This window comes from Littorina saxatilis, unplaced genomic scaffold, assembly GCF_037325665.1.
Source record: "Littorina saxatilis isolate snail1 unplaced genomic scaffold, US_GU_Lsax_2.0 scaffold_1055, whole genome shotgun sequence".
NCBI lineage: Eukaryota > Metazoa > Mollusca > Gastropoda > Littorinimorpha > Littorinidae > Littorina > Littorina saxatilis.
The window spans coordinates 22,425-43,856 of NW_027125870.1; the positions used below are offsets into that span (position 1 = coordinate 22,425).

At 45.6% G+C, this 21,432-nt stretch overlaps 1 protein-coding gene across 1 annotated transcript; it reads right to left on the minus strand.

Annotated features, from left to right (window-relative positions):
* Nucleotides 1–576: 576 nt before the first annotated feature.
* Nucleotides 577–14,271, minus strand: LOC138954332 (uncharacterized). Its single transcript, XM_070326203.1, has 8 exons — nucleotides 14,184–14,271; nucleotides 13,992–14,078; nucleotides 12,445–12,651; nucleotides 11,455–11,592; nucleotides 11,202–11,262; nucleotides 10,323–10,390; nucleotides 2,646–2,743; nucleotides 577–2,211 (listed from the first exon to the last, which is right to left on the minus strand). The coding sequence occupies exons 1-8, from the start codon at nucleotides 14,214–14,216 to the stop codon at nucleotides 2,088–2,090; spliced, it is 816 nt and encodes a 271-aa protein (XP_070182304.1). The 5' UTR covers nucleotides 14,217–14,271; the 3' UTR covers nucleotides 577–2,087.
* Nucleotides 14,272–21,432: the final 7,161 nt, after the last annotated feature.

Here is a 21,432-nt window from a genome sequence, read left to right on the forward strand (position 1 = left end):
TTTGGATAGGAAACTAGCTTCATGGTTAAACTGAATAAAATCTTACACACACACACACACACAAAAAAAAACTCCAAATTGTTGACAATCTGATTATCTGTGATCTTGAGTACAGTGAATAATTAAAAAAAACCAAGAAATAGAGATTTTTGTTCAAGTTTGAAAGTGCATACTCTATCTCTCGCACACACAAACACACTGAGGATGACAAGAAATGACCAGAATTAGTAAGGGAAGACACACAAACACACTGAGGATGACAAGAAATGACCAGAATTAGTAAGCGAAGACACACAAACACACTGAGGATGACAAGAAATGACCAGAATTAGTAAGGGAAGACACACAAACACACTGAGGATGACAAGAAATGACCAGAATTAGTAAGGGAAGACACACAAACACACTGAGGATGACAAGAAATGACCAGAATTAGTAAGGGAAGACACACAAACACACTGAGGATGACAAGAAATGACCAGAATTAGTAAGGGAAGACATGCCCACACACACACTCAAGCCTGCATACACACACTTTTCTCATTCAACACAAGCATGCACATCAACATCTAAACATTTCAATCTTCAAATTTTTATTTTATTTACTTGTACCACTTTTAGGTGGACCATCAACCAATCAATTAACCGACCAATCAATCAATTACACAAAACATTTATATTCTAAATGTACATAAATGTGCAACACATTAGGTAGTGTCTGTGCATTACTAAACAGCACCAGAAAAGAAAATGTGCAAGTCAGAAAACAGATGCGCCTGTTACAAAGTGCATTAGGCCACACACAAAAAATAGGTGTGGTTACGGTAACATAGCCCAAAAAAATAGGGTAGGAAGGTAGGCAATCACTTTTTTTTTTTTTACATTTTTTTCTAATGTGTACAAATTAAACCTACTTGACAGGGAAATAAGTGTGCGACTCGGGCGATTTCGCTTTCATTGCTTTTTCTGAACTTGTTTTCTTGTGTTTTTTGTTTTGTTTTGACAAATGTAATAAAAAGTTATAGGGTCGGCCCCTAAAAATAGGGTAGGTCGGGTTACCGTAACCACACCTATTTTTTTTTTAGGCCTTACAAATGAGACTGCACAAGAAAACACAGAATAGTGCTTTTGCTTTGTTGTTGAGATTTTAAAGTCTAATACTAGAACAAAGAATGCAGAACAAAAGTAACAGATTCATACTTTCTTGGATTAAAGTTTCGAGTTTGTGAATGCAGAGTGCCCTGCAATGGTTGAAGCAATCCAACTCACAAAGTTAATCCGCAGAACAGCCTTGCTCAATAAGATGGCTGGAGATAATGCTCCTTCAAAAGCATGAGATTACATTCATACAAACATCTCTTTCACACAAGCAAAGTCTCATCAAAAGACATTCCTACAAACACTCATGTACATACACTTTCAAATGTTCATGGACACAAAAAAACCAGTGTTGAATAAAGGCAAGACTAGGACTTGCTTATCTTTTGACGCATCTTCCAACCTCTGCCAAACACTAACATAATAGTTACACAATGCAAATTCACATGTTCATATAAATAAGACCCAGTTGTGTGTGAAAAAAAACAATACTCCAGTATTCAACAATCGCTCAGATGCACACACACTTGTGTGCACGCAAATACACACACACACATGTGAGCGTGCGCACACACGCTTCCTCTTTCTCAAAAACTCAATTTTTCTCTCTCTCTCACACACACAACTAACCCCTGCACATTCAACACACACACACACACTCCTCACTTCTCGCTCTCTCTTACACACAGACAAACACTCCATCCCCGTCACTCATACATATACACAATACAGTGGTACCCGTGATGAAAGGACAGCGAAAAGTGTCCCTACATTGCAGACGGCCTGTCATGACAGGTATACTTTGGTCATGATAATATACGAAGGGACAACCAAAGGTGTCCTTTCAAGGGAGGTGTCCTTTCAAGGGAGGTGTCCTCTCATTAGAGGGGCCTCACATCTTTCTTTATTTGGTGTTTAACGTCGTTTTCAACCGGGCCTCACATCGCAAGTACAACTGTACATACACATGTACAAATGCACAGACACTTTCAGTCAGGGTGAGGTGAGGGGAAGGGGCGTGGCCGCTGCCGGAGATCTGGTTGGAATGGTTTGATTTTCTGCTTGATTCGGGGTGCTGGATCGTACGCCATGGAGTCCGAAAATGCATCCGTGCTGCAACAAGAATAACATACATTTGAGCTACATAGTCTGTGACCTCTGCTTAGAAGGTGTGACCAAACATTTGACTTATAAACACAATCCAAAAACAAGAGTTGTAGATTATTGGAACGTTTCATTATTGACAAAACAAAATGTTACATTTACAGTACGTCGACCCACTGGTCTTTGAAGTGGACACGCACTTATGGTACAAATAATGAACTTATCTCACAATCCTGGATGAATCTTGCATGAAATCATCTTGCATGCGAGTGTGGGTATGTGTGTGTGTCTGTGTGTGTGTGTACGCATATATTCTTGCATGAGATTCATGGGAATCTTTTGCATTGTATCTCACTCAACGTCCCATGCATGCACCTTTCTTTTTTCAAATCTAGTTTTGATTTTGGAACCTTAGCAGCCTATCTCTTTCAGATTTGACTCACTAGAAGTATGTGTAGAAGATGCAGTAATAGATGACAATGCCAAACGTGACCAGCACAGTCAAAATGATGTACAGGCCTGCGATTCCCCCAGACGTTCCCTGCAAAAAACAAAGGTACGGTACAGCTTTCAGACTGTGACTGTGGATCAACCACAATAAAAGTACTAGCTAAATGTTCAACATTTCAAATTTGTCTGCATTCTGAAGCGTTGACCATCTTTACAATACAGTGGAACCCCCCTTTTAAGACCTCCAAAAATATGAGAAAATCGAAAATTTTATTGTAAATTTTCATTTAATAAATATACCTACCCGAATCACATGTAGCAGTTGACTCAGTCTAAAGTGCTAGGTCTGAAAAGGCTACCCGTCTAAGGGGAGCAACCCCAACTAAAAAAGTGTAAACGTAGCTATGGTAATGACGACGCACCCAGGGAGTTACCTCCCCTCCTGCGTACTACGTCACTACTGCTACTGACCACGTGACCCCTATCATTCGACTCGAAGAATAAAATCTCCAACTCATAAGCGGGGTAGGTGGGAGGGACTACGATATGTGATTCGGGTAGGTATATTTATTAAATGAAAATTTACAATAAAATTTTCGATTAAATTACATATTCCTACTCCGAATCACATGTAGCAGATTGAAACAACAAGGCGGTGGGCAAGAAAAAAGTTCAAACTCACTCTCAAATCCTTGTCAAGAGCTGACCCCCTGCCACCATGGCAGGCAAAGCTCTAGATCCATCCTGGCGAAGCGCCGAGATGTCACGCAGGTAAAAATTCATGAAGACATCCTCGGAACGCCAGTATGCGGTGTGAAGCACCTCCTCCAGTCTTCTTGATCGTAACACGGCCAAGGAGGAAGCCCAAGCTCGCGTCTCGTGAGCCCGAGCTGATTCCAGAGGAAGGACAGGCTGTGTCCCCCCTTCATTGCGGCGGCTCCACTCGTAAGCATGCTTAATGAGCGCCGACACCCACCGGGCCAGAGTCGTCTTAGTGATATCCTTATGTCTCTCCGTATTGAGAGAAATAAACAAAAGCTTTTGAGCTGCGGATCTAAGAGACTGAGCACGAGCAAGGTAGATGTGAAGGGCTCTAACAGGGCAATTTACTAAGTCTGGGTCATTCGGAGCCAGAATAGTGGACAACGGCCTGACATGAACCAAAGGCGAAGCTCGCTCGGGAGCCTGGTTTTTCGCAAGAAACTCAGGCCGAAACCGCAAGGTAACGGACCCATCTGATTCAAAGGAAATGTCGTCCGAATTACCGGAAAGAGCGTGGATCTCACTGCCCCTTCTTGCCGATGCTAGCAGCAAAAGGAAAAGGGACTTGCGTGTAAGGTTCGCAAAACTGGCATCTCTGAGAGGTTCGAAATCCGCTGAACGCAGAAACTCCATGACCAATAAGAGATCCCACTTAGGAACGGGCGTACGGGACTTGACGTCAGAAAGGGAAGCGCCCTTGATGACTCCCGCGATCACGCCACTAACATCTATAGAGCGACCTATCTGGCGTAGGGTCGCCGAGATGGCCGATCTTCTTACTTTCAACGAGGCAGCGGAAGCTCCCTGAGAGGACATGAAAGCAAGATGGTTCGCCACGTGCATCGTGCGGGGCGCCGTAGCATCCAGCCGATGCTCGTGACACCAGGTAACCCAGGCCCTCCAATGTGACTCATAAACGGACGAGGTAGATGCTCTGTGCGAGCGTCCTACCAGGTCCATGGTCAGATCTGATGCCCCTTTGCGCCTCAGAGAAGACCGCACAACCTCCACGCGTGAAGATTCAGCATCTGAGGCTCTGCGTGGAGGCTGCCGGTGTGAGGCTGAACCAGTTCTCCTCGCGTGAGAGCGAGAGGAATGGGAGGGCCCTGGGCGAGTCTCAGCAGGTCCGGGAACCACGGCTGAGACGGCCAAAGAGGAGCGATCAGCAGGAGGGACGGGCCCTCCTGCTCCGCCTTCCTGAGAACTCGCGTGAGCAACTGGAATGGCGGGAACGCGTAAGCCTCCAGGCCGGACCAGGAAATGTCCATCGCGTTCGTCTCCCACGCCTCGGGATCCGGGAATGGTGAGACGAACACTGGTAGTCTCTTCGAGAACCTGGTGGCAAAAAGGTCCACCTGAGGTTTCTGCACAAGAGACCAGAGACGATCCAGCGCTCCGTGAGTGATGGTCCACTCTGTTTGAAGCACTCTGTCGGAGCGGCTGAGCGCGTCCGCCAGAGTGTTCAAGCTTCCGGGCAGGTACCTGGCCGAAAGCCTGATTTGATGCTCTGAACACCAAATCAGGATCTCGCAGGCCCTGGCCGAAAGCGACGGAGACCGCGACCCTCCCTGCTTGTTGATGTAAGCTGCCACTGTCGTGTTGTCTGTAAACAGACGAACATGCTTGGCCTGAAGGGAGGGCCGGAACTTGTCCAGAGCTAGAGCCACGGCTTCTAGCTCCAGCAAGTTGATGTGCTGCATCCTCTGATCTGCCGACCACAGACCTGACGCAGTCAGCTGGTCTGTGTGAGCCCCCCACCCCACCAAGGACGCGTCCGTGAACAGGTCCAAGTCTGGGGCAGGAAGGGCTATCGGCACGCCCCTGCACACCCACTCCGTGTCCAGCCACGGAAGGGTAGCGGATTGGAACCATCCCCGGAGAGGGATGAGAGCATTCCAATCCACCGTGGGAGAGTCCACGAACGGCTTCAGCGCCAGCTGAAAGGGACGTTTGTGGACCCTCCCCAAGGGGACCAGGAGAGCCATGGACTCCATCTGCCCTAAGATGGAGGCCAAAGTCCGCAGGGAGGCCCTCGGGAGAGGCAAAGTGGAGCGTATGCACGCCTGGAGCTTGTCCACCCTCTTCTGAGAGGGCTGAACAGTCCAAGCCACCGTGTCGAAAGACATTCCCAAGTAGGTGAACGTCTGACACGGCGTCAGCTCCGACTTTGATCGGTTGATCGAGAAGCCAAACAAGTTGGCCTCCCGAAGAACCGATTGGGTATCCTGCTCGCACCCCGCCTGACTCTGACTCAGGATGAGCCAATCGTCCAGGTAGGCACGTAGCCGGACACCCCGCGACCTCACCAGCGCGCAGACCTGTCTCACGACCATGGTGAAGACCCAAGGGGCGAGAGACAGGCCGAAAGGAAGGGCGCGAAACTGGTAAACCTGACTTGCCCACCGGAAACGAAGCCATTTCCGGTCGGCTGGATGCATAAGAATATGGAAGTATGCATCCGTCAGGTCGATGGAAGTCGCCCAATCTCCCGGGCGGAGAGAGTCCCTGACCGACGCTGGCGTCTCCATCTTGAACCTTATCTCCCTCAAAAAGGTATTGAGGAACGACAGGTCCAAGACAGGACGCCATGCCCCTGAGGCTTTGGGGACGGCGAAAAGCCGTCCGTAAAACCCAGGGGAACTGTGGTCGAGGACTTTCTCCACTGCGCCCTTCTGCACCAGGGAGTCTATTTCCGACCGAAGGACGGAAATGGCTTCCTGCGAGGAGGGAGACCTGAACGCCGGCGGACGCCTGACCAGAGGTGCCTTGCCATCTTTCCAGAGAAGACGGAAGCCCGACCTCACGACCCCCACGATCCATTGACTCTGTACGGACACGAGCCAATGGGAAAGTGCCCTGGAAGGGCCCCCCGCCATCACCAGAGTGGAGGGCGGGGTGGGGGGGAGATCGGGAGCACTTCATTGGGGGTGAGGCTTGCTTCCAGAGCTGCCTCTCCCCCTGCCGGAAGACGGTCGTCTTCTCGAGCCCCGAGAAGAGGAACGTCCACGACCCTTGTCTGCCGGTTTGGGAGGGCCAGCAACCTTAGCCTGCTTAGGCTGAGAAGGCTGAGACTGCTTGGACTGCTTAAGGCTGTGCAGGGAAAAGTCAGAGAACTGCTGGTCCCTGTTAGCCTGAATTTCCTGTCTTCGGGCATCAAAAACGAGATGCCCAAAGAGGGAACCCTCCAAGACCGGTGAGGCACGCAAAGTGTCCTTGGTCGCCTGATCCGAAAACTGAGAGTGTGACAGGAAGAGATCCCGACGACACATAACAGAGTGCGCATAGTGCACCGCGGAAAGTCTCATCTGTTCCTCATTGACCCTCGCAAGAGCGGCCAACAAAGTGGAGACGTCATCCGCATCCTGATCCTCGCTGAGAGAGAACGGATTCAGTGAATCAGTGAGGGCACGAGAGAGAGCCCGAATGAGAGTCTCAGCAATGGAGGCAAGCTCCAGCTGCTGACGCCCTGCCTCTTCAGAAGCAATGAGAGTGTTCTCAGAAAAGAGCACGCCGTCATCCTTCTTGATAGGCTTGGCCAACAAGGCCAGCATCTCCGGAGGAACTGTCAAAGATGAACGCGGGAGAGCGAACGCATCCAACAAGTTCCTAGGAGACTTCTGCAAAACCAATCGCTTGTGAGACGACAGAGCGAATGCAGAAGCCTGAGAAGGCGAAGCCAACCACTGCTGAGCCAGCTCCGGAACTGAGCCGTGAGGCACGAGCAGCGGAACCGGAAGTGAAGGAATTCCGCTTCCGGAAGGAGATGGCTTGGCCAACACCTGAGAAAGCTGAAAAGCTATGGATGGAGACTCCAAAAACCGGAAGTATGAGTCATCCTCCTTCCCAGTGCGAAAGTCGGCCATCGCGGACGGTGCCGTCGAAGCGGCAGCCGAAGAGACCGAAGCCCCCTCCGCGAAATATCTCGAAGTGACCTCAGCAGCGGCCTCAAGGGCCACTTTGAGTCTCTCCGGATAACCAACACGTGCAGCCTCGCTGGCGACGGACTGAATATCCGAAACATCCGGCGAAGGACCGAAGTCCACGTTGCTGGTAGAAGGGCGGTGAACACCGTAACCGGAAACCGGAAACCCGTCCACTCCAATACCATCCGAACTCATGCCCTGACTAGGGAAAGAGTAAGAGGACGGCATGCCCGCAGCCGCCGGAACCGGAACCGCAGTCGAAGCAACAACCGAAGACGGAAGCGCTGACTGCCCCGGCCAGGGCTGAGACACCTGCCCAAAGGGCTGGTGATGCCCCCCCGCGACTGCCACCTGAGAGGAAGCGGAAGCGGAAGAAGCAGCAGATCCGGTCTGAGCCGGAAAAGTATCAGACGCGACCGCGAAAAGCGGAAGCGCAGACGCTGTGGACGGCGGCCGGAAGGCCGAATGCCCAGAGGGCCACGTCCGGTCAACCCCGGAAACGACCCCAGCGGGTGCGTACATCGGGGGACCTATGCTTCCGGCGAGTGCCGGAAGCGCAGCAGACGGAACCGGCTGGTCGACTCCGGAAACGACCCCAGCGGGTGCGTACGTCGGAGGACCTACGCTTCCGGCGAGTGCCGGAAGCGTCGAAGCCTGAACCAAATGCCGCCATTGCTCATCGACACGATGGTCTTCCGTGAAGCCAAAGTGAGAACGAACAGGGGTTTGCGGGTCGTGAACCCGCCGAAAAGGGCTGCTTCCCAGCAGGGAGCGTCCAGCGGCCTCACGAGGGCCTACGGACCAGCCCAACTTACTTGCGTCGCCAACCACAGCGGTAGAAGGCACAGAAGCAACCGCCTCGGTCAAGGACAGCGTCACAGCCGGAAGCGGAAAAGAAGCCATCGACGGGACAACGGAAGTCGGCGGCTGAGAACGCACCAACTCCTCTCTCACCAGCGTGCGAAGCTCGGGAACCAGCGAAGAAAGCAACGATGAAACCAGCGACGTCGAATCTGCAAGCGGCAGAGAAGACGAGCGAGAAACACAGGTACGCGTAGGTTGATTAGACTGCCCCACAACCGGCTGGTCATTTGGGGCAGAAATAGGGACCGTCATAACAGTATTGTTAGCCGCGTCAGAAACCACAACCAAAATAGGCTTAGGGACAGAAGTGGAAGACTTGGGTTTAATTTTCCCTTTCACATCAGCCTTGCCGCGCTCGCGCTTTTTGTCTCCGTCAGACATGCTGACAACAAAATGGAGACACAAAATTCCAAAATGGCTACCACAAAATACGTGACCAACACGTGGCCGAAAATTTCAAGTAGCAACTGAAAATTACGTTCGATACAAGTAAAGGAACGAGCTCACCAACTACCAGTGCAGCGGGTGAAGAGACGGGTGTGGGTGCCGGTGGGTGTCTAAGCAAACACCAAACAGCGAAATTCCACTAGAGCCAAAAAATTCACGACCTGCTCCCTAGAAAGCTGAAGTGTCGAATGATAGGGGTCACGTGGTCAGTAGCAGTAGTGACGTAGTACGCAGGAGGGGAGGTAACTCCCTGGGTGCGTCGTCATTACCATAGCTACGTTTACACTTTTTTAGTTGGGGTTGCTCCCCTTAGACGGGTAGCCTTTTCAGACCTAGCACTTTAGACTGAGTCAACTGCTACATGTGATTCGGAGTAGGAATATGTAATTTAATCGGATTTTAAAAAGGGGGTAATTTTACAGAGAAGTCAGACGTCAGAAAGCTTATTCGCCAAAACTTAGAAGTTCATTGCGATGGGGGGATTGGGGGGAATGGGAAACAATTTTGAAACCGAAAAACGTTACGCAATGTCCACATCAATAGGATGGCTCACTATTTCCATCCCTCAGCCGACATGGTCATTTCCGCGTCAGTTTTTGTATTGTCCGTTTTGTGCGTGTACAACTAATTACACAGTTCTCTCGAATGTCGAGTCGCGAAGCATATCCGAAGACAACAAATGTGCAAACCGAGTGAAAATGACTGTCAACTGAGATAGAAACTCGTATTATCTCTCAGAACCGAGACTTTGTTCAGAGGTTTTGAACAGAAAGTCTGAGAAAACAAGATCTTAGCAGGAGGGGGTCTTAAAAGGGGGGTTCCACTGTAATTCTTGGATAGACATCAGCTCTTTGAATAGAAATGAATTAAGCCTGCTGGTATGGACAGCCTGCCATATAGGCTTTTGTCGCACTTTTATTTTGGCATTGACAGCCAGCTTCTGCTACATGCAATCACATTATTTGCTTTGTTTTAAATCACAACTTTAAACTGATGAGTTAAGATTTGGCACTTGATGCTGTTGGACATTGTTTTTGGGGGGACTTCCCCCCCCCCACCCCCCCCCCCCTCCCACACACACTTAAACATGTAGAAGTTTACAGCTCAGCCAAGCAGAGTCGATGTGTTATGGCCTCCACAAACACAAATGTAATTCAGTAATAGAAAAGGTTCCAGCAGGGGAATAGGTACCTGACAGAAGTAAAACAGATCATAGACCATTTATCCTGGACCGCCAACTGGCTCTCTCTCCGCTCTTTCTCTCTAGGTAGCGGCCTCTCGCATTTAGGAACCTACGCTTACAAGCCTTTCAGAAATCAGGGGGACGTGATATCCGGTGTCGATTGTAAACATGGACGAAGTTGCCGAGGTAAGTTCTGAAAATGCTAAAATAAACTCAGCAAAAGTGCATATGGAACATGTTTTTCGATGAGTTTTGTTAAGTTTAGTTTGGAGTTTTGGAAAATCCAGTTCATTGTCACCTCCCATTGTCACAAATAACTGGAGCGTGCTTTCTTTTCACTGTCTTCGAATCGCTGGCCTTTCAAACCGGACGCTAAGCGCCCCTGAAAGGCGGCGTCGTAACCTTGAAGGGTCACGTGACGAGTTGGCGGTCCAGGCTATTTGGTCTATGAACAGATGCACCTAATTGGCAAAAAAAGGTATTTGACTTACTGATTCAAAAGGTATCTCCCAGTACTTGGCACAGGTAAGGTATGAACAAAGCTCCTGTATCGTCACTTCTGAAACACAAACACACAAGTCAGATTAAATCCAAAGTCACCATGGTATAGGTTATAGGTCTACAGCCAGTGAGAATCAATTGCCAAGTTTGAATTGTGAAGTTTATGGAGGCACAGTGACAAGAGACTGGTTGTGAATGGATTAGTGATCTTTTTTCTTGAGAATATGAAGAGCATTTGGTTGAAAATGTTGAGTAAGTGACCACTTAGGTTGAGAACCTTCAGTGCCAGCGGTGAGAAGAAGAGATATGAACTTTCACCAGAACCTCTGTGAACTTTCTCCAGAGTGAATTTTTGTTTGTACAGTCAACCTAACTTCAAGGACTTCTCTGGTCAATTTTATGGATATATATCAACAGAGAATTTTGAAGGAATTATTCAACTTTGGGGATAGTCTGGTTAGTTCCATGGACATGTGAACGGCGACACAATTTCAGGATCCGATTCGTATGGAGGGGGTGAATGTGCTAGCTGTTATCCTCCAAGGGGTGTGAGAGTTTAATCATTTTATGTGGTGACTTTTATTTAATTCCATGATCTTCTTTTCTTATCAATATCAGTAAATATTTTGAAATGTTACTCTGTTGTTCTGCTAAGAGAGTTGGTTGAATGTGTTGCCATGATCCTTGAAGTTTGTGTGCGAGTCAATGTGTGTTTGACTCTGAATGAGTAGACATGTATTTAAGTGTGTATGGGTAACCATGCATGGGAAAGAGCACAACACCGAGCAACTCAACTAACTATCAAACTCGCAGACAAACACTTCGAGTCAAATGGAGAGACATAGTAGTATTAGTACTGTTGATCCCACCTGTCAAAGAACGAGTTTCATTCACTGTCAGTCCCGACGGAACACAAGTCTGTACCATGGACTGAAACATAAGTCAGGAGACACAGTGAACATTTGAGAGTGGTTGTGTTTAAAATTCAGATAAAGACCCCCAGTTATAATTATGAATGCAGTGTGGAGAAGAAGGGACCCTAACCCTAACCCTAAGTTCAGCTAGAATCAGACATTGCATCAAATCAACTTGTTGGCCCCTGTCTGCTGTTGACTCACTCACCTCACATTTACGATGCAGACTCGTCATGTCATCCTCCAGACAGAGTGCAATATCCCAGTAGTCTGCTGTGATCGAACCGCCAATGATGTCACAGCGAAACACTTCACACTCGTCAGCAAGGCACAGCGCATTCTCCTCCTGGGAAAAGACAATGATGTATTTATGGGGGTTACAAAATGTTGTAGCAGACTCCCTCTGCCCATATATGGAGCTTGATCACTTCTGTGAAAGGCCAATACAGTTAATATACTGTGGACCCCCCCCCCCCCCCCCCCCACACACTTAAGACTTCCAGAAATCTGAGAAAATTAAGTCTAAAAAATGAGGGTATAGTTAAATGGAGGTAAATTTACAGAGGTTATGAACCGAACATCTAAATAACGTCTTAAAAAGAAGAAAGCCTGCAATTGGGGGGGGGGGGGGGGGGGGGGGGGGGGGAGGGATCCTTTAAGGGGGATTCAACAGTATGCAGATGTCAGGATAAAAAGAACACCAAAGCAGATCTGTGTCTTTTCTGTGAAAGACACAGTCACCTCAAGCAAGGAGCATTTATAATGTCAAGAAAAAGATCCATGCTAAAAATTGATGAATAATAAAACAAAAAGCCCATTAAGAAAAATGTAAACATCAGCTCCTCTACGTACAGTCCTTTCCCTCACTCAGTGATTCACTGCCATCAAGAAAAGAGAAAGTTGTACATGTATACATGGACAGTGGAACCTCCCTTTTAAGACCTTCAAAAGTCTGAGAAAACCAGGTCTTAAAGTTAAAATGGAGGGGTCTTGAAATGGGGGTAAATGTACAGAGGGGATAAATGTACAGATGGGGTAAATGTACAGAGGGGGTAAATGTACAGAGGGGGTAAATGTACAGAGGGGGTAATGTACAGAGGTTCTGAACAGATAGTCTGAGAAAACAAGGTCTTAAAACTAAACGGGAGGGAGTCTTAAATTGGGGGGTCTTAAAAAGGGGGGTTACTCTGTATCTTACCTCAAGGTGATCAGTATGCCTGTTGTCAAAATGCAGATCCAGAAAGTGCTCGTTGACGAAGGATTTGCCGCAGAAACCACAGTACCATTTGGTACCTTCCTGCACATATTTGTGCATCTCTTGCGTGCGGTAGCGATCTCGTGCAGGTGAAACTACACACTCATCTGACAGCTCCGTGTTCATGGCTGAAAAGGCTGGCAGCACCTTCTGTAAGTGTAACAGAAAAATTCACAGGAATTGGAAATAAATAAATAGACTGATTTCTTCTTGTTCTTGTTCTCCTTCTTCTTCTTCCGTAGAGGACTGGGTTCTTGCGAACGTCTCAGAGTCCTGCGGTTGAGTCACTGTTACCGAGAGTGGCTAGCTCCGGCAATCAGGGAGGTTAAAAAGGTGGGGAGGTTAAAACTATGTACAGGGATTTGATCCATAATGGGGAGGGGGAGGGGGGTATCCACACTTGTTTCAGGAACAGCAATTGTACACGAGTAAACAAGCAGTTCAGAACAGGGTTACTAACAGACAGGTGCGAGTAAGACGCTGTCTTCAAACTCTGTCCCTAAATAAGCACTACATTGAGCAAGTAACTTGATGAAGTTGATCAAGATTCATTCCTTTCTGAACTAAGTTGTACAAATTTATCAATAATTTATTATCATATTGACCCCGATGAAGCAATGTAAATGAGAGGCATCTGTACAGATCATTCCGTAACTTCAAAGGTATCTAAAATGACTTGTTATGCTTACAAATACAAGAGCAGGTTCTGCAAATTGGAGGCTTAATAGTTAGGCTGGCCTACAAGACAATGGTCCGCCCTATTCCTGAGTACGCCTGCACAGTATGGGACCCACACTCCGACAGGCTCATCACAACCCTTGAGAAGGTCCAGCGCAGAGCAGCCAGATTTGTCGCAAACCGCTACCATAACACCTCTAGTGTCACAGATATGCTGACGCTACTCGAGTGGCCTACACTACAACAATGACGTCGCTGCGCCAGACTCGCTATGCTCCACAAGATTCTCAACGATCAAGCCTGCGTCTCCTGCGTCGGCCTCAAGCGGCAACCTCGAAGTGGACGTCGCAGCAACCACAGCCAACAGCTGGGAAAACGTGTTCGCCGCCCAAGTCTGCCCTTTAGTTCAGGCTGTTCGCAAAGCGACCAGCCTCCCACCGCAAAAACTCCCACCGTTAAGAGTGGCTTTTGCGATTTATTTCGCATTTAGGTCCCAGGTAACATTATGAAGTTTTAATACGATCAATCGGACCTATTATCAAGTTAGTGTATCAACTTTTGAACGAACTGCGCCCAGTAGTTTCCCAGCAATAAGCTGTTAAGTCGAGACGAACAGACAGACACACAATTAAAGTCTGCAGGACCCTCCTACTGCGTAATCGGGGATAAATTCCAGTGTAATGCGACTCGTGAGCTATAAATTTACAACGCTAAAGTTCAACAATACCATCAATCTTTCACCAATTACACACGCGTTATACGTGTTACTAAGGTGACTGAAAGGACGAAAGAAAACATCTCACAATACCAACCTCGTACACCACTCTGCGCACAAGTCGAGACCGGCCTCTGTCGCATCCTCTCGGAGAAGACACTGCAGACTCAACCAGAAAGATCCCCTGAAACAGATAAACGCGCCGTGAAAACACACAAACAATACAGCAGGGTCTTTGTGCTACTCTTTGCATTGCTAAAACTTTAAAGAAAAGGTGTTCTGCACTCACAATGCATAGTATTCTCACGAGACACAAATTCATCTCGCTGAAACACTACTTTCGTCTGCCATTGGTGCCAAAAACGATTCTTGGCGAACGGAATCAGAACGCTTTGCGTTTCAAGAATAGCTGCCTTCATGTGACATTAAATTAACCTTAAAGTAGTCCATAACTATACGTGCCGAACGTGAAGGATATCAATTTAATGTTCTATCAGTGTTTTAAAAGAAAATTTACTAAGAGATATGTTTTTAGTTTTACGACAGTAAGACAAGGGAGATAATTACAATAACAGCGCAAATGTGACATACATTGATTACGTCCCTTCGACTGCTCGCAAACACACACAGAAGCAGACATAATCACAAGACACACTCTATCGCACCATCGTCTCTCTCACAAATACACTTACATAGTCTCTCTCAAATAGATAGTCTTTGGAACTTGGTGTTTACTGTGTTTTTTTTCTAAATAGTCTCTCTCAAACACACACATACACACACACACAGAAACTTGGAAATGAAGCCATACCTAGCTTTAATCCAAAGAAATATCAACATGTTTATGCAGAGGTGAGGAGAAATATAAAATCTAGTAGCCTGAATTGTAATGGAAACAGAAATCACAACCTGTTTGAACAAAACACATTTGGCATTACAATGTACTGAAGACGGCTATGACATGCACCATATCCCATAAACAGTGGAAGAAACTTGACAAATAACTTAAATTGAGCTACTATTGGTTCATTTCAAGGACACAATCAAATACATCTGTGCTTGGCTTCTACTTTTATATCTTTCTTTCTTTATTTGGTATTTAACATCGTTTTCAACCACGAAGGTTATATCGCGACGGGGAAAGGGGGGAGATGAAATAGAGCCACTTGTCAATTGTTTCTTGTTCACAAAAGCACTAATCAAAAATTTGCTCCAGGGGCTTGCAACGTAGTACAATATATTACCTTACTGGGAGAATGCAAGTTTCAAGTACAAAGGACTTAACATTTCTTACATACTGCTTGACTAAAATCTTTACAAAAATTGACACATCGGGTAAATTCTTCCCCCTACTTCCCTGGGGTTACTTTTATATAAAAAAATATATATATATATATAAAACATCAGAAATTGTGAAAGAAACAATTGAAAGTCAGCAGAGACTTTCTTCCGAGTTAGCAGAGAGAGAGAAATAAGTATCCCTTCACAGACAGCCTATTGGGAGCATCAGACCCTCCCTCAAGGGGGACGTATCGCAAGGTAATCTAGTCCTGAGGAGGACCATTGTATTTGTACCTAGACCAGACACGTGTTTCGACACTATTGTGTCTCATCAGTGGTCAGGTGGTACTGATGGCGAGAGTTGTCAACCCATGGTATCCAACTAAGAAGCAAACCATTCTCTGAATGGTAGCTTCTGTTGGCATGGGAGACTACCCTCATCTGACAACCCCAAGAGGATATCTGTGAAGGGAAACACTTTGATTTAAGGCCAAAGTGTAGAATTGATACTTATTAAGAAAGAATTTAGAAATTTAGACAAGTTTTAACCAAGAAATTAGGTTAAAACAAGGGAAATTTGAAAAAGCCTAAAGGGAGGTAACTCTGTACCAGCCTGCAGATCCAGAAATGGATACGCGAACAAGTTAGATCTAATTTTGAAAAGGTTAAACAGGAAAAGCGGTCAACTTTTCACTGCTGTTCAACACAGGACTTGGTAAAGAAGAAGTTTTCTGCTTTATTCAATTGGATCGCTTTAAAGGCGATGCAACTTTCACGGTGATCACGTTATAAAACATCAGAAATATATATATATATATCCGACTAGTGTCTGTCTGTCTGTCTGTTTGCGATGCACGGCCAAAGTTCTCGGTGGATCTTTTTCAAATTTGGACAACGTATTCAGCTACAACCCGGACACAACCTCATCGATGAGATATTTCAACATGTGCTCTCAGCGCGCAGCGCTGTGTGCGCTGAACCGATTTTTTTTTTTTTTTTTTTTTTTTTTTGTCGGGATCCACTACCAGTAACTCTTCCTTATCTTCTCCAGTGTTTTCAGCCGCGATTATCTCCCTTCCTCCGTGTGGCGTCAATCCATATTCCCGTTACTACGTTACTATTTTTAGAAGGTCACTGCACGTTACTATTTTTAGAAGGTCTCCAGTGTTTTGCGCGTTTATCTCCTTTCCTTCGTGCGCCGGCGAAGCCGGCGTTTGCCGGGTCCCAGGCGCAGCCAGGTATTCGGCTCTACTTCTTCCCGGCGAAGCCGGTACCCGGCGAAGCGGGTAATCATCTAGTATATGTGCACGTCCTAGATACTGGGAAATACTATGGGTTGTCAACTTTGAATGACTGTCACAATATCTCTGAGCAATGGATGACAAAGGGGATGCTTTGATGTCAAAGGGGATGGATTTGACTTACTGTAACAACCAAGTTTGGGTTTCCAAACATTGCTGTGGGTTTTAAACGATTTAATTTTTAGCCAAAATGCCCCCAAAACAGCACCTAAAACTGGGACAAAAATACACCAGTCTGTGTTGCAGCTGTACACAATGGAGAATAAAGCTCTGTGAATTTTATTGTGATGTTTATGGGTCAGCTGAAGGATTATTCTCGACATACACACTCAAGAATTACATCCATTTTTCTTCTTCTGGGAGTTTGATCGGTGAAGAAAACGCGTTATCGTGCGTTACATTGGTTTCCAGTTTCGACGTCAGTACGAAGTATGATCCCCCCTACACGGGAACCCTTCAAATAGTTCACTTTTAGGATTTAATCATTTCAAAGACATTTTCTTTTCATAACACAACACGGCGTTATGAAACCCTTTCATCTGAGCTTTTAATCACAGATGTTGGTAACCTACTCCTCTTTCGTTTTTTTCAGTAACGCACGACAACGCAGCCAGCGTTAACATGTAGTCTCGGTTCTCCCGTGAAAGTCGTGCGTTGGACCAAAACAGCCCAGTGGAAATTTCCACTGATGACGTTTTGACACGGGTCACGTGAATACTAACTGAGAATGTTGCTACAAACACGCGTCGGTTTTCGGTTTTTGGAATGACACGCACGCTTGACGTCATCGTGTTCTCACCGTTCGAACGCCGATTTCGAATGACAGTAGGCTTTCCCAACTGTTTGATGGTAAGTGAAGTCTTCCCTAATGATTTTGATACGTAGTCATTGTTACTGTTTCCAATATTTATAAGAATAAAGCAAGATACAATGCATATTTCAAGCCACAAGCATGCTCACAAGTGGCGCCATGTTGAAATGTTCGTTTCTTCTGTAACATACGATCGACGATCGGACAATGCACTTATTTAACAACTGTTTTAAGAGCATGTTAAAAACTATTTTGCATTCTCTTTTATATGCTTTTTGAAAGAACTGAGTGCTTTGTTTCACTTTTATTGGGTTTTACTAAATGATGTTATTCCTGTTGTGCGCTACGAAGAACCGGAAGTTTACAGCGAAAGCAAGGTCAGATCGTTTCCTGTGAAACGCACACAAGCTTCGCTCGATGTTTTAGTATGAGACAAGCACAAAAACACACAAAATATGCGCCTAAAGCAACATTGCCTTACTTATTGTTACTCACTGTATTTAATTTTAGGGATTCTTGATTAACTGATCTTTTGTGTAGCTTGATTTCTTAACATTATGTGTTATGGTTTCCATGTAACTCACGCCAATATTCTCTCTGCATACTTACTATCAGTGAGCACACTACCAAAATTTTTTACTTGCTAAAAAGTATCTATCTCATCTCAAAACAGAAAGGGGTAACATGAATGCAAATGGCTTGCTATGACTGACAAATGAAACTTTTGTCCCTGGAAATTGCGTGGGTTACGGTTTCCACTTTAGTCTCATATCTGGCCACCTTATACTTACCAATAATTTTAAACTTTTCTGCACAAAGCAGTTATATATTAATATTGTCTACATGCCATAAGCAATCAGTGAAATAAAATTCCTTTTGTTGGAGATAAAAGCCCAAAGTGGAAACCATGTAACCCACGACATCAAACGTACTACACGCATATACATGCCGTTTCTAGAATAATGCTTAAACATAAGGCCTTCTCATTGATGAATTAATTTGAAGGACAGTCTGTTGTACGTGAAAAAGTGTTTTTTACTCCATTTAGTCATGCTTTTTTTTCTGGTGTCCATGTCCCATAGTTGTGACCCAGTATCTAGGATGTGCACATATATATATATAGATGTACCTCATTCGTTCATTAAATTTCCACTGAGTACTGTCTAGCTGTTGGTTAAATTATGTTGTGTTGCCGTTTTGTTTTTATCATTTCCTCCCTGCTTGTTGAATCTTTTTGCCGAGTATCAAATTTGGTTACATTTACAAAGGAATGTACATGAAAAACAACATACTCCCAACATTCCTGCATTTCATTTAGCTGCCATGCATTTCATGAATGTTGAAGTGTGTAAAGGCAACATTACCACTTCAAAACAAATAAAAAGCACACACACACAAAAACCACCCACGGAATATGCAAGAATCTCCATAGATCTATCCCAACAACAGAATCAAAAGAAGAAAGGTAAGTACAAAACAAGTAATTATTTTTTCTGTCAAAAAAAATAAAGGTGCCTTTTTTGTTTTGTTTTTATTCTGGATTTTGGAACATTAGCAATTCATCTGTTTCTGGATTTATCCCAGCAACACATTTTTAAATCTAAAGACAATGGATAGGATGCAGCCCTAACCACTTCTTCAAATATGTCAGAAAACTCTATCTCATACAGTACTTACTGAATCACTTAATGAAAAACACAAGAAAAAGAAGAGGCAATGATTGTTCAAAGGAAGAGAATATTTCTTTGACACAAATAATGTAGAACCAACCAAAATGATGAGCAAAAAGGGAGGAAAGAAGACAAATCTTCCCAGGAAGCTACATCGAAGTCCACAGGCATGCATATTTGTCAACAAAGGAAAACCAAGCGAGACTCACCCAAAATGATATTCAGCAACACACGCACACACACATGTACCATAAAATAAACCCTGTTACCCATTTCATCATTTTGGGGGGGGGGGGGGGGGGGGGGGGAGTGGAGTTCAAGAATGTGATACATGTTGATACATGTTCCATCAAAATCAATCCTGTTACCCATTTAATCATTGGGGAGGAGGGGGGGGGGGGTCAAGAATGTTATATATGTACCATCCCAATCAACCCTAACCAATGAGTCATTTTACTCGTCAGCACACTGCCTACCAGATTAGGTAGATGCAAACAAAACGAAACAGAACAAAAATGGCGTAGCTCTGTTTTAGGGCTAGATATTCAGTCTCCAATCTGTTCCTTATGTCAAGTTCATTAAGCACCAACTGTTCATTTGGTTGTCCATTTGATGAACATAATTAGACGGGCGCAGTGGCGTGGTGATAACTGATGTCAGCTTCCTAATCGGGAGGTCGTGAGTTCGAATCCCGGTCGCTGCCGCCTGGTGGGTTAAGAGTGGAGATTTTTCCGATCTCCCAGGTCAACTTATGTGCAGACCTGCTAGTGACTTAACCCCCTTCGTGTGTACACGCAAACACAAGACCAAGTGCGCACGGAAAAGATCCTGCAAAGCAGTGACATAAACCGCAACGTTTAAACTTTTGTGGAATGCTATACAAAATATTGTCTATTAAACCAACTCAACATTGTTGAACTACAACAGATATCAATACCATACATGCCAATCTGGTGGCTGATAGCCCTGCACCACGGTAAAGGTACACAGTGGAACCCTCCCCTTAAGACCCCCCAATTAAAGACTCCCTCCTTGTTAAGACCTTGTTTTCTCAGACTTTTATTCATAACCTCTGTAAAATTACCCCCATTTTTAAAACTCCCTCCTTTTCAAAACCCTATTTTCACAGATTTTTGGAGGTCTTAAAAGGGGGGGTTCCACTGTATGTGCTTGTTCCCAACATTGCTCAGCTGCCATTGTCAGAATCACTTAGCACATCTCCCTGAGGTGTTCCACAGCATTCAGCACAAGCAGCAATCATTACGTTTCACACTATTTCAACTGTCCATAACACACACGTGATTCATTGCTGCAGGAATTCCAGATATACAGATACATTTTAATCTTATTTTAATTTTCATTACTTTATTGTTCCATCGCTAGGAAACTTGGGTCACTTCCTCACACTGGAAAGCTAGCAGCAACAGAGTCGCGCTACTCAGGTGCGTGCGTATTTAGGTGTATTCAGCCACCTGCATTTATGGCAGAATGACCAAGGTCTTTAACGTGCCATTGTGGGTGGGACATGGCTTCCGTCCCTGGGTCTGCACATAAAGTTGACCCCTGTCCGTCCCGGCCCGAATTAAAACCTGCGACCTTCCGATCACAAGTCCAGTGCTCTACCAACTGAGCTACCGGGCCCCCTCTCTCTTTTACGAGCCACTGTGGTGACACGGGGGAGGAACATGGATACCGTTTTTGAGTCTGCACATAAGTTGACCCATGTCCGGCCCCGCCAAGATTCAAACCCGTTGCCAGCGGATCACAAGTCCAGTGCTCTACCAACTGAGTTACCGGGCCCTATGATAAAAGAACACTCTCTGGGACAAACCTAAAGTGACCCTACACTGCAGGTTTGTTTCGTGACATTATATATGGTTCAAATTAATACAGTGGAACCCCCCTTTTAAGACCTCAAAAAATCTACAAAAATCAGGTCTTAAAAGGGAGGGGGTCTTAAAATGGAGGTAAATTTACAGAGGTTAAGAACAGAAAGTCTGAAAAAGCGAGGTCTTAAAAGGGGGGGGAGTCTTAAAAGGGGGGTTCCACTGTATATCAAAGGACAACAGAAGGTGTCCTTTGTTCGGAGATGTCCTCTCATTGGAAGGCCTCATTTTGTTACCTAAGGGTTGTGGTCAGAAGATCAGTAACCTCAGGAATTCTTTTCCCCGATTTGAAACCCGAGGATTGAACATCAGCTCTTGACAGCCTTCAACACAAACAGTGCATCGTTGAGGACATAAAAGGAATGTTTCAAGTCTCCCTCACACAAGTACGGCACTCGAGTAAAGGCCTCAACCTCAAAGCCGGCTGGTTGAAACACACCCGTCGTCAGCTGTGCGACTTGTTCTTCAAATGTCGCGCCTGTGATCCGAAGGTTCTCTGTGGGGACGTGATCTTCAGAATCTAGGAAATAAATACATTCACTTTTATTCCATTTTCAAAAGAAGTTATAAAAAAGTCAACAGGCTACTG

Excerpts from the sequence above, each read along its gene's own strand:
- LOC138954332 (XM_070326203.1), bottom strand. The coding sequence starts at position 14,216 with ATGAATTTGTGTCTCGTGAGAATACTATGCATT. Across the intron at positions 14,079-14,183 it reads TCGTGAGAATACTATGCATT|GGGATCTTTCTGGTTGAGTC; the intron begins GTGAGTGCAGAA and ends TATCTGTTTCAG. Across the intron at positions 11,263-11,454 it reads GTCTGCATCGTAAATGTGAG|TCCATGGTACAGACTTGTGT; the intron begins GTGAGTGAGTCA and ends CTTATGTTTCAG.